Raw genomic sequence first — 12,689 nt, 5'->3', positions numbered from 1 at the left:
ATACGGCTGTAACGTAACAAAATGTGGAAAAAGTCGAGGGGTCTGAATACTTTCCGAATGCACTGTATGTATGTATGTATGTATGTATGTATGTATGTATGTATGTATGTATGTATGTATGTATGTATGTATGTATGTATGTGCGTGTGCATGTAACCGCGGCAGGCAGTCTAAGTGTGTGTGTGTGTGTGTGTAAGTGTGTGTGTGTGTGTGTGTGTGTAAGTGTGTGTGTGTGTGTGTGTAAGTGTGTGTGTGTGTGTGTGTGTATATATATATCCCTCCCTACCTGCTCCAGCTGCTGTGTCCTCAGTCTCTCCAGCTGCTCCTGTTGTTGGGCCTCCAGGCGCTGTATCTCCAGGCTGTGATACTGCCTCAGTCTCTCCTCCAGCCGGCCCAGCTCACTCTGCTGCTGGGCACGCAGACCCTCCAGCTCCCGCTCAAACCTCCGCTCCAACTCCTCCTTGTCCTGCTGCAGAATCTCCCACCGCGACACACTTGAGGCTTGACGGGGGGGGGGGGGGGGGTTGATGGAGAAGAAGACATAGGGAAGAACGATAGTATAGTTACTAGGGATCTTTACGTTTTCAAGACGATTCAATACGTGTCTAGATTCCATACAGCAGGAGTGTCAAACTCATTCCTTGGAGGGCTTAGTGTCTGTGGGATTTAGATTTTTCCTTCCAGTTAGCACCTACATAACCAGGTGAGAGGAGTTCTTTACTAATTAGTGACCTTAGTTCATCAATCCAAGGGAGGGGCGAAAACCCGCCGTGGAATGAGTTTGACACGTGCGATACAGGAACGATACGTTTTAGTTAGAAACAATTCGGTGTGAATCGGTTTGATTAGAGAACCAATGGGATTTGGTGTTGGATCTGTCTGAGCTGACGTACGTGTGTGTGTGTGTGTGTGTGTGTGTGTGTGTGTGTGTGTGTGTGTGTGTGTGTGTGTGTGTGTGTGTGTGTGTGTGTGTGTGTGTGTGTGTGTGTGTGTGTGTGTGTGTGTGTGTGTGTGTGTGTGTGTGTGTGTGTGTGTGTGTGCGCGCGCGCGTGTGTGTGTGTGTATGATGTATGTCTATGGTGTATGTACTATGTAGGAAACTGATCTGATCCATAAAGGAGACTAGACATCTACCACCCCATTACCACTACGAGATTAGACCCATAAGGGAGTCTAGACATCTACATCCCCACTACCACTATCAGATTAAAACCATAAGGGAGACATCTAAATCAAATCAAATGTATTTATATAGCCCTTCGTACATCAGCTGATATCACAAAGTGCTGTACAGAAACCCAGCCTAAAACCCCCAAACAGCAAGCAATGCAGGTGTAGAAGCACGGTGGCTAGGAAAAACTACCACCCAACTACCAGATTAGAGCCATAAGGGAGACATCTACCACCCCACTACCAGAGGTAGGCAACAACATATTCGCCACGCTGATCCTCAACACTGGGGCCCCTCAGGGGTTCCTGCTTAGCCCCCTCCTGTTCTCCCTGTACTTCCCTGTTCACCCACGACTGTGGCCGTACACGACTCCAACACCGTCGTTAAGTTTGCCGACGACACGACGGTGGTAAGCCTGACCATCGACGACATTGAGACAGTCTACCTGGAGGAGGTCAGAGACCTGGCAGTGTGGTGACAGGACAACAACCTCTCCCTCAACGTCAGCAAGACAAAGGAGCTGATCATTGACTATAGGAAACGGAGGGCCGAGCACGCCTCCATTCACATTCGACGGGGCTGTATTGGAGATGGTCGAGAGCCTCAAGTTCCTCGGTGTACACATCACTAAGGGACTTATCGTGGTACAAAACACACCAACACAGTCGTGAAGAGGGCACGACAACACCTCTTTCCCCCTCAGGAGGCTAAAAAGATTTGGCATGGGCTCTCAGAGCCTTAAAAGTTCTACAGCTGCACCATTGAGAGCATCTTGACTGGCTGCATCACCGCTTGGTATGGTGACTGCTTGGCAAGGCACTACAGAGGGTAGTGCATACAGCCCAGTACATCACTGGGGCCCAGCTCCCTGCTATCCAGGATGTCTATACCAGGCGGTGTCAGAGGAAGGCCCTAAAAGACTTGAACCACCCAAGTCACAGTCTGTTCTCTCTGCAACCATACGGCAAGCGATACCGGAGCTTCAAGTCTGTAACCAAAAGGCTCCTGAACAGCTTCTATCCCAAAGCCATAAGTTAATTAAACAGTTACCCAGACTTTCTGCTGTTCACCCCCACACTTACATGTACATACAGTGGGGCAAAAAAGTATTTAGTCAGCCACCAATTGTGCAAGTTCTCCCACTTAAAAAGATGAGAGAGGCCTGTAATTTTCATCATAGGTACACTTCAACTATGACAGACAAAATGAGGGCAAAAATCCAGAAAATCACATTGTAGGATTTTTAATGAATTTATTTGCAAATTATGGTGGAAAATAAGTATTTGGTCAATAACAAAAGTTTATCTCAATACTTTGTTATATACCCTTTGTTGGCAATGACAGAGGTCAAACGTTTTCTGTAAGTCTTCACAAGGTTTTCACACACTGTTGCTGGTATTTTGGCCCATTCCTCCATGCAGATCTCCTCTAGAGCAGTGATGTTTTGGGGCTGTTGCTGGGCAACACGGACTTTCAACTAGTAACATGACTATCAGACAGGACACCATGACTATCAGACAGGGCAACATGACTATCAGACAGGGCAACATGACTATCAGACAGGGCAACATGACTAGCCTGAATCCCCCAACATATCAGACAGGGTAATATGACTAACCTGAATCCCCCAACATATCAGACAGGGTAATATACTAACCTGAATCCACCCAACATATCAGACAGGGTAATATACTAACCTGAATCCCCCAACATATCAGACAGGGCAATATACTAACCTGAATCCACCCAACATATCAGACATGGTAATATGACTAACCTGAATCCCCCAACATATCAGACAGGGTAATATACTAACCTGAATCCACCCAACATATCAGACAGGGTAATATACTAACCTGAATCCACCCAACATATCAGACAGGGTAATATACTAACCTGAATCCCCCAACATATCAGACAGGGTAATATACTAACCTGAATCCACCCAACATATCAGACAGGGTAATATACTAACCTGAATCCACCCAACATATCAGACATGGTAATATACTAACCTGAATCCCCCAACATATCAGACAGGGTAACCTGACTAACCTGAATCCCCCCAACATATCAGACAGGGTAACCTGACTAGCCTGAATCCCCCAACATATCAGACAGGGTAACCTGACTAGCCTGAATCCCCCAACATATCAGACAGGGTAATATACTAACCTGAATCTCCCAACATATCAGACAGGGTAATATACTAACCTGAATCCCCCAACATATCAGACAGGGTAACCTGACTAACCTGAATCCCCCCAACATATCAGACAGGGTAACCTGACTAGCCTGAATCCCCCAACATATCAGACAGGGTAACCTGACTAGCCTGAATCCCCCAACATATCAGACAGGGTAACCTGACTAGCCTGAATCCCCCAACATATCAGACAGGTAACCTGACTAACCTGAATCCCCCAACATATCAGACAGGGTAACCTGACTAACCTGAATCTCCCAACATATCAGACAGGGTAATATACTAACCTGAATCTCCCAACATATCAGACAGGGTAACCTGACTAGCCTGAATCCCCCAACATATCAGACAGGGTAATATGACTAGCCTGAATCCCCCAACATATCAGACAGGGTAATATGACTAGCCTGAATCTCCCAACATATCAGACAGGGTAATATGACTAGCCTGAATCCCCCAACATATCAGACAGGGTAATATGACTAGCCTGAATCCCCCAACATATCAGACAGGGTAATATGACTAGCCTGAATCCCCCAACATATCAGACAGGGTAATATACTAACCTGAATCCCCCAACATATCAGACAGGGTAATATGACTAACCTGAATCCCCCAACATATCAGACAGGTTAATATGACTAACCTGAATCTCCCAACATATCAGACAGGGTAACCTGACTAGCCTGAATCCCCCAACATATCAGACAGGGTAATATGACTAACCTGAATCCCCCAACATATCAGACAGGGTAATATACTAACCTGAATCCCCTAACATATCAGACAGGGTAATATACTAACCTGAATCGCCCAACATATCAGACAGGGTAATATGACTAGCCTGAATCCCCCAACATATCAGACAGGTAACTTGACTAGCCTGAATCTCCCAACATATCAGACAGGGTAATATGACTAGCCTGAATCCCCCAACATATCAGACAGGGTAATATGACTAGCCTGAATCCCCCAACATATCAGACAGGGTAATATGACTAATCTGAATCCCCCAACATATCAGACAGGGTAATATACTAACCTGAATCCCCCAACATATCAGACAGGTAACCTGACTAGCCTGAATCCCCCAACATATCAGACAGGTAACCTGACTAGGCTGAATCCTTCACCAGCCCCATCCCCAATCCCCATCATGTCAGCAGCCAGCAGGGTCTCTAGGGAGACTAGCTCCTACCCTGTCGTTACAGGTTCATATTCTGTATAATAGAGGACATGGTAATGTAGCACACCTACTGCCACGGCCCAGTGACTCACCATCTCCATACCTAGCTGGCAACCACTCAGTGTATCTTGTCTATCGTCCTCTATCTCCTAAAATGTCACATTTTCGGAAACATGTAGCATCCAGCTAGCAATCCAGCTACCAATTCAGCTAGCATCCAATTAGCAATCAGCTAGCAATCCAGATAGCAATCCAGCTATCAATCCAGATAGCATTCAGCTAGCAATCCAGATAGCATTCAGCTAGCAATCCAGATAGCAATCCAGCTAGCAATCCAGCTATCAATCCAGATAGCATTCAGCTAGCAATCCAGATAGCAATCAAGATAGCATTCAGCTATCAATCCAGATAGCATTCAGCTAGCAATCCAGATAGCATTCAGCTAGCAATCCAGCTAGCAATCAATATAGCATTCAGCCTGCAATTCAGATTTACTTACCCACTTCATCCCTGATCCTGGCAAGCTCCAGGGACAGTTCCCTCTCCTTCAGGATGGCACTCTCACTCTGAAACACACAGACGCACACACTTCCGTCAAGCATGGAGGATATGTATTTAACAGGGCTTTTTTTTTTTTTTTTTAACAAAACAGGACCCTTGAGGTTGAAACTGCTTCTCCGAGGGGGACCTGAAATCACCGGTACATCACAGGAGGTTGGTGACACATTAATTGAGGAGGAAGCGCTCGTGGTAATAGCTGGAGTGGAATCAGTGGAATGGTTTCCATGTGTTTTGTTGCCTTTCCATATGCTCCGTTCCAGCCATTATTATGAGCCGTCCTCCCCTATCTCTTGGGGCATACATCAAATTACAGTATATTGTTGTGTGTGTGAGCAGTTAACATGATGAATGGTGCTCCCAGCTACATCTCTGGGGACTCTTTATAACGTGACACCCTGCTAGAGCATCATCCTCCCAGTCAGAGCAGAGCCAGAACAGCCCTGCATGGGGACTCTTTATGACGTGACACCCTGCTAGAGCATCATCCTCCCAGTCAGAGCAGAGCCAGAACAGCCATGCATGGGGACTCTTTATAACGTGACACCCTGCTAGAGCATCATCCTCCCAGTCAGAGCAGAGCCAGAACAGCCCTGCATGGGGACTCTTTATAACGTGACACCCTGCTAGAGCATCATCCTCCCAGTCAGAGCAGAGCCAGAACAGCCCTGCATGGGGACTCTTTATGACGTGATACCCTGCTAGAGCATCATCCTCCCAGTCAGAGCAGAGCCAGAACAGCCCTGCATGGGGACTCTTTATAACGTGACACCCTGCTAGAGCATCATCCTCCCAGTCAGAGCAGAGCCAGAACAGCCATGCATGGGGACTCTTTATAACGTGACACCCTGCTAGAGCATCATCCTCCCAGTCAGAGCAGAGCCAGAACAGCCATGCATGGGGACTCTTTATAACGTGACACCCTGCTAGAGCATCATCCTCCCAGTCAGAGCAGAGCCAGAACAGCCCTGCATGGGGACTCTTTATAACGTGACACCCTGCTAGAGCATCATCCTCCCAGTCAGAGCAGAGCCAGAACAGCCCTGCATGGGGACTCTTTATGACGTGATACCCTGCTAGAGCATCATCCTCCCAGTCAGAGCAGAGCCAGAACAGCCCTGCATGGGGACTCTTTATAACGTGACACCCTGCTAGAGCATCATCCTCCCAGTCAGAGCAGAGCCAGAACAGCCATGCATGGGGACTCTTTATAACGTGACACCCTGCTAGAGCATCATCCTCCCAGTCAGAGCAAAGCCAGAACAGCCCTGCATGGGGACTCTTTATAATGTGACACCCTGCTAGAGCATCATCCTCCCAGTCAGAGCAGAGCCAGAACAGCCCTGCATGGGGACTCTTTATGACGTGATACCCTGCTAGAGCATCATCCTCCCAGTCAGAGCAGAGCCAGAACAGCCCTGCATGGGGACTCTTTATAACGTGACACCCTGCTAGAGCATCATCCTCCCAGTCAGAGCAGAGCCAGAACAGCCCTGCATGGGGACTCTTTATAACGTGACACCCTGCTAGAGCATCATCCTCCCAGTCAGAACAGAGCCAGAACAGCCCTGCATGGGGACTCTTTATAACGTGACACCCTGCTAGAGCATCATCCTCCCAGTCAGAGCAGAGCCAGAACAGCCCTGCATGGGGACTCTTTATAACGTGACACCCTGCTAGAGCATCATCCTCCCAGTCAGAGCAGAGCCAGAACAGCCCTGCATGGGGACTCTTTATAACGTGACACCCTGCTAGAGCATCATCCTCCCAGTCAGAGCAAAGCCAGAACAGCCCTGCATGGGGACTCTTTATAACGTGACACCCTGCTAGAGCATCATCCTCCCAGTCAGAGCAGAGCCAGAACAGCCCTGCATGGGGACTCTTTATGACGTGATACCCTGCTAGAGCATCATCCTCCCAGTCAGAGCAGAGCCAGAACAGCCCTGCATGGGGACTCTTTATAACGTGACACCCTGCTAGAGCATCATCCTCCCAGTCAGAGCAGAGCCAGAACAGCCCTGCATGGGGACTCTTTATAACGTGACACCCTGCTAGAGCATCATCCTCCCAGTCAGAACAGAGCCAGAACAGCCCTGCATGGGGACTCTTTATAACGTGACACCCTGCTAGAGCATCATCCTCCCAGTCAGAGCAGAGCCAGAACAGCCCTGCATGGGGACTCTTTATAACGTGACACCCTGCTAGAGCCAGAACAGCCCTACTCACAAAGCCTGACACAACACAACACAAAACACCACACAGCATCACACTGATAAAAAAAACACCTATTGATCACCTCCCTAGCACCACGTCACATAAACACAAGTAGTAACTAAGATCAGATCAATATAACCCAACAGTTTAACAATGTACATCTGATTTGTATGATTTATATTACAAGAGGTTGAGGCACTTAGCTAACACTGTTCTAAATAGACCAGGAGAGAGAGAGAGTCGCAGAGAGACAACAGGAAGTTAGTGATTCAACATGTTTATAGACAATAACCATGATGGACTCGTGTACAGATGAAGCTGAGGTTAAATAGACAAGCCAACTGAACAGGACGAGAGTGGACTACGAGTCAGCATAATGTAATTATGATGCGATCCTCCCTCAACAGAACTATGGCTGTACCTCAATGGTCTAAAGTGGCTTCCTCTTCTCATCTCCTTCCTCTCCTTCATCTCATCTACTCATTTTCTTTCCTTCATCTGCACTGATATGAATAAAACAACTGGAACAGTGAAATGAAATACTTGGCAGACATCCAGCGTTTGCTTTCAGGTCAGTAGACCAGTCCCCCAGCCAGCCCCTCCTTCCTCATCTCATATTCCCCTTTACCACGGCAACATTATCAATTTACTTCCTGGAACACAAAACAGACAGGGAGACAGGGAGTGGCATCACACAGAGAGACAGGGAGTGTCAACACACTGAGAGACAGGGAGACAGGGAGACTGGGAGACAGGGGGACAGGGAGTGTCATCACACAGAGAGACAGAGAGACAGGGAGACAGGGAGACAGGGAGACAGGGAGTGTCATCACACAGAGAGACAGAGAGACAGGGAGACAGGGAGACAGGAAGACAGGGAGTGTCATCACACAGAGAGACAGAGAGACAGGGAGACAGGGAGACAGGAAGACAGGGAGAGTCATCACACAGAGAGACAGAGAGACAAGGAGACAGGGAGACAGGAAGACAGGGAGAGTCATCACACAGAGAGACAAGGAGTGTCATCACACAGAGAGACAGGAAGACAGGGAGACAGGGAGTGTCATCACACAGAGAGACAGAGAGACAGGGAGTGTCATCACACTGAGAGACAGGAAGACAGGGAGACAGGAAGATAGGGAGACAGGGGGTGCCATCACACTGAGAGACAGGAAGACAGGGAGACAGGGAGTGTCATCACACAGGGAGACAGGGAGACAGGGAGACAGGGAGTGTCATCACACAGGAAGACAGGGAGACAGGGAGTGTCATCACACAGAGAGACAGAGAGACAGGGAGTGTCATCACACTGAGAGACAGGAAGACAGGGAGACAGGAAGATAGGGAGACAGGGGGTGCCATCACACTGAGAGACAGGAAGACAGGGAGACAGGGAGTGTCATCACACAGGGAGACAGGGAGACAGGGAGACAGGGAGTGTCATCACACAGGGAGACAGGGAGACAGGAAGACAGGGAGTGTCATCACACTGAGAGACATGAAGACAGGGAGACAGGGAGTGTCATCACACAGGAAGACAGGGACTGTCATCACACTGAGAGACATGAAGACAGGGAGACAGGGAGTGTCATCACACAGGAAGACAGGGAGTGTCATCAAACTGCTTTCTGTCCTCAAGGACATCAGTTGCTCCATCTATCAAAGGAATTAAACCTTCTCTCCTCAGGGCTACACACCCATCTGATACACCCATCTGATATACCCATCTGATACACCCATCTGACACACCCATCTGATACACCCATCTGACACACCCATCTGATACACCCATCTGATACACCCATCTGATACACCCATCTGACACACCCATCTGATATACCCATCTGATACACCCATCTGACACACCCATCTGATACACCCATCTGACACACCCATCTGATACACCCATCTGATACACCCATCTGATACACCCATCTGATACACCCATCTAATACACCCATCTGATACACCCATCTGATACGCCCATCTGACACGCCCATCTGACACGCCCATCTGATACGCCCATCTGATACGCCCATCTGATACACCCATCTGATACACCCATCTGATACACCCATCTGATATACCCATCTGATACACCCATCTGATACACCCATCTGATACACCCATCTGATATACCCATCTGATACACCCATCTGATACACCCATCTGATACACCCATCTGATACACCCATCTGATACACCCATCTGATATACCCATCTGATACACCCATCTGATACACCCATCTGATACACCCATCTGATATACCCATCTGATATACCCATCTGATACACCCATCTGATACACCCATCTGATACACTCATCTGATACACCCATCTGATACACCCATCTGATACACCCATCTGATACACCCATCTGATACACCCATCTGATACACCCATCTAATACACCCATCTAATACACCCATCTGATACACCCATCTGATATATCTACATACAGACCAGAGTCACCAAGCTGATAGACCAGACTAGTAGACCAGAGTCAGGGCATAGACCAGACTAGTAGACAAGAGTCATGACATAGAGCAGACGAGCAGACTAGAGTCATGACATAGAGCAGACCAGCAGACCAGAATCATGACATAGAGCAGACCATAGTCATGACATAGAGCAGACCAGTAGACCAGAATCATGACATAGAGCAGACCAGAGTCATGACATAGAGCAGACGAGCAGACCAGAGTCAGGACATAGAGCAGACCAGTAGAATAAAGTCATGACATAGAGCAGACCAGAGGCATGACATATAGCAGACCAGTAGATAAGAATCATGACATCGAGCAGACCATAGTCATGAAATAGAGCAGACCAGTAGACCAAAGTCAGGACATAGAACAGACCAGCAGACCAGAGTCATGACAGAGCAGACCAGCATACTAGAGTCATGACATAGAGCAGACCAGCAGACCAGATTCATGACATAGAGCAGACCAGCATACCATAGTCATGACATAGAGCAGACCAGTAGACCAGAGTCAGGACATAGAGCAGACCAGAGTCATGACATAGAGCAGACCAGAGTAAAGACACAGAGCAGACCAGTAGGCCAGAGTCATGACATAGAGCAGACCAGTAGACCAGAGTCATGACATAGAGCAGACCAGAGTCATGACATAGAGCAGACCAGAGTCAGGACATAGAGCGGACCAGATTCAGGACATTGAGCAGACCAGCAGACCAGAGTCATGACATAGAGCAGACCAGTAGACCAGAGTCATGACATAGAGCAGACCAGTAGACCAGAGTCATGACATAGAGCAGACCAGTAGACCAGAGTCATGACATAGAGCAGACCAGTAGACCAGAGTCAGGACATAGAGCGGACCAGATTCAGGACATAGAGCAGACCAGTAGACCAGAGTCAGGACATAGAGCAGACCAGTAGACCAGAGTCAGGACATAGAGCGGACCAGATTCAGGACATTGAGCAGACCAGCAGACTAGAGGCTATGGGAACATGTACTGTCATCTGTCCATGGGAAGACTGATAAGACAGTACTTGTATGATTGTAATGATCAATACGACAACAGTCTATAGCAATACCACCAACCAGACGAGTCTAGTAGAAATGCTAACATCACAACATCAGGCCCTGTCCTTAGATCTCCACAACTAGTAGTGAGACCCACATTTAGGAATGATAACAGCCTACATGTTGTCCCCACTTCCTCCCTCTCCTGCAATGACACACTTCTTCACTTCCTCTCTCTCCTGCAATGACACACTTCTCCACTTCCTCCCTCTCCTGCAATGACACACTTCTTCACTTCCTCTCTCTCCTGCAATGACACACTTCTCCACTTCCTCTCTCTCCTGCAATGACACACTTCTTCACTTCCTCTCTCTCCTGCAATGACACATTTCTTCACTTCCTCTCTCTCCTGCAATGACACACTTCTTCACTTCCTCTCTCTCCTGCAATGACACACTTCTCCACTTCCTCTCTCTCCTGCAATGACACACTTCCTCTCTCTCCTGCAATGACACACTTCTTCACTTCCTCTCTCTCCTGCAATGACACACTTCCTCTCTCTCCTGCAATGACACACTTCTTCACTTCCTCTCTCTCCTGCAATGACACACTTCTCCACTTCCTCCCTCTCTTGCAATGACACAATTATCCACTTCCTCCCTCTCCTGCAATGACACACTTCTTCACTTCCTCTCTCTCCTGCAATGACACACTTCTTCACTTCCTCTCTCTCCTGCAATGACACACTTCTTCACTTCCTCTCTCTCCTGCAATGACACACTTCTCCACTTCCTCCCTCTCTTGCAATGACACAATTATCCACTTCCTCCCTCTCCTGCAATGACACACTTCTTCACTTCCTCCCTCTCCTGCAATGACACACTTCTTCACTTCCTCTCTCTCCTGCAATGACACACTTCTTAACTTCCTCTCTCTCCTGCAATGACACACTTCTTCACTTCCTCTCTCTCCTGCAATGACACACTTCTTCACTTCCTCTCTCTCCTGCAATGACACACTTCCTCTCTCTCCTGCAATGACACACTTCTTCACTTCCTCTCTCTCCTGCAATGACACACTTCTTCACTTCCTCTCTCTCCTGCAATGACACACTTCTTCACTTCCTCTCTCTCCTGCAATGACACACTTCTTCACTTCCTCTCTCTCCTGCAATGACACACTTCCTCTCTCTCTTGCAATGACACACTTCTTCACTTCCTCTCTCTCCTGCAATGACACACTTCTTCACTTCCTCTCTCTCCTGCAATGACACACTTCCTCTCTCTCCTGCAATGACACACTTCTTCACTTCCTCTCTCTCCTGCAATGACACACTTCTTCACTTCCTCTCTCTCCTGCAATGACACACTTCCTCTCTCTCTTGCAATGACACACTTCTCCACTTCCTCTCTCTCCTGCAATGACACACTTCTTCACTTCCTCTCTCTCCTGCAATGACACACTTCTTCACTTCCTCTCTCTCCTGCAATGACACACTTCTTCACTTCCTCTCTCTCCTGCAATGACACACTTCCACTTCTCTCTCTTGCAATGACACACTTCTCCACTTCCTCTCTCTCCTGCAATGACACACTTCTTCACTTCCTCTCTCTCCTGCAATGACACACTTCTTCACTTCCTCTCTCTCCTGCAATGACACACTTCTTCACTTCCTCTCTCTCCTGCAATGACACACTTCCTCTCTCTCCTGCAATGACACACTTCTTCACTTCCTCTCTCTCCTGCAATGACACACTTCCTCTCTCTCTTGCAATGACACACTTCTTCACTTCCTCTCTCTCCTGCAATGACACACTTCTTCACTTCCTCTCTCTCCTGCAATGACACACTTCCTCTCTC

At 48.0% G+C, this 12,689-nt stretch overlaps 1 protein-coding gene across 4 annotated transcripts in view; it reads right to left on the bottom strand.

Annotated features, from left to right (window-relative positions):
• mtus2b (microtubule associated tumor suppressor candidate 2b) overlaps positions 1-12,689 on the bottom strand; it is a 153,310-nt gene that overhangs the window by 12,597 nt on the left and 128,024 nt on the right. For all 4 annotated transcript variants that reach the window (XM_071358123.1, XM_071358126.1, XM_071358125.1 and 1 more), the window contains 2 exons: positions 5,063-5,129; positions 287-501 (listed from right to left, as the gene is read on the bottom strand). In XM_071358123.1, coding sequence (XP_071214224.1) covers positions 287-501; positions 5,063-5,129 — 282 coding nt within the window. The remainder of the gene's footprint in view (positions 1-286; positions 502-5,062; positions 5,130-12,689) is intronic.

This window comes from Salvelinus alpinus, chromosome 21 (assembly GCF_045679555.1).
Source record: "Salvelinus alpinus chromosome 21, SLU_Salpinus.1, whole genome shotgun sequence".
NCBI lineage: Eukaryota > Metazoa > Chordata > Actinopteri > Salmoniformes > Salmonidae > Salvelinus > Salvelinus alpinus.
The sequence above is the reverse complement of the archived record's forward strand: the minus strand, read 5'-3'. Positions and strand labels throughout refer to the sequence as shown.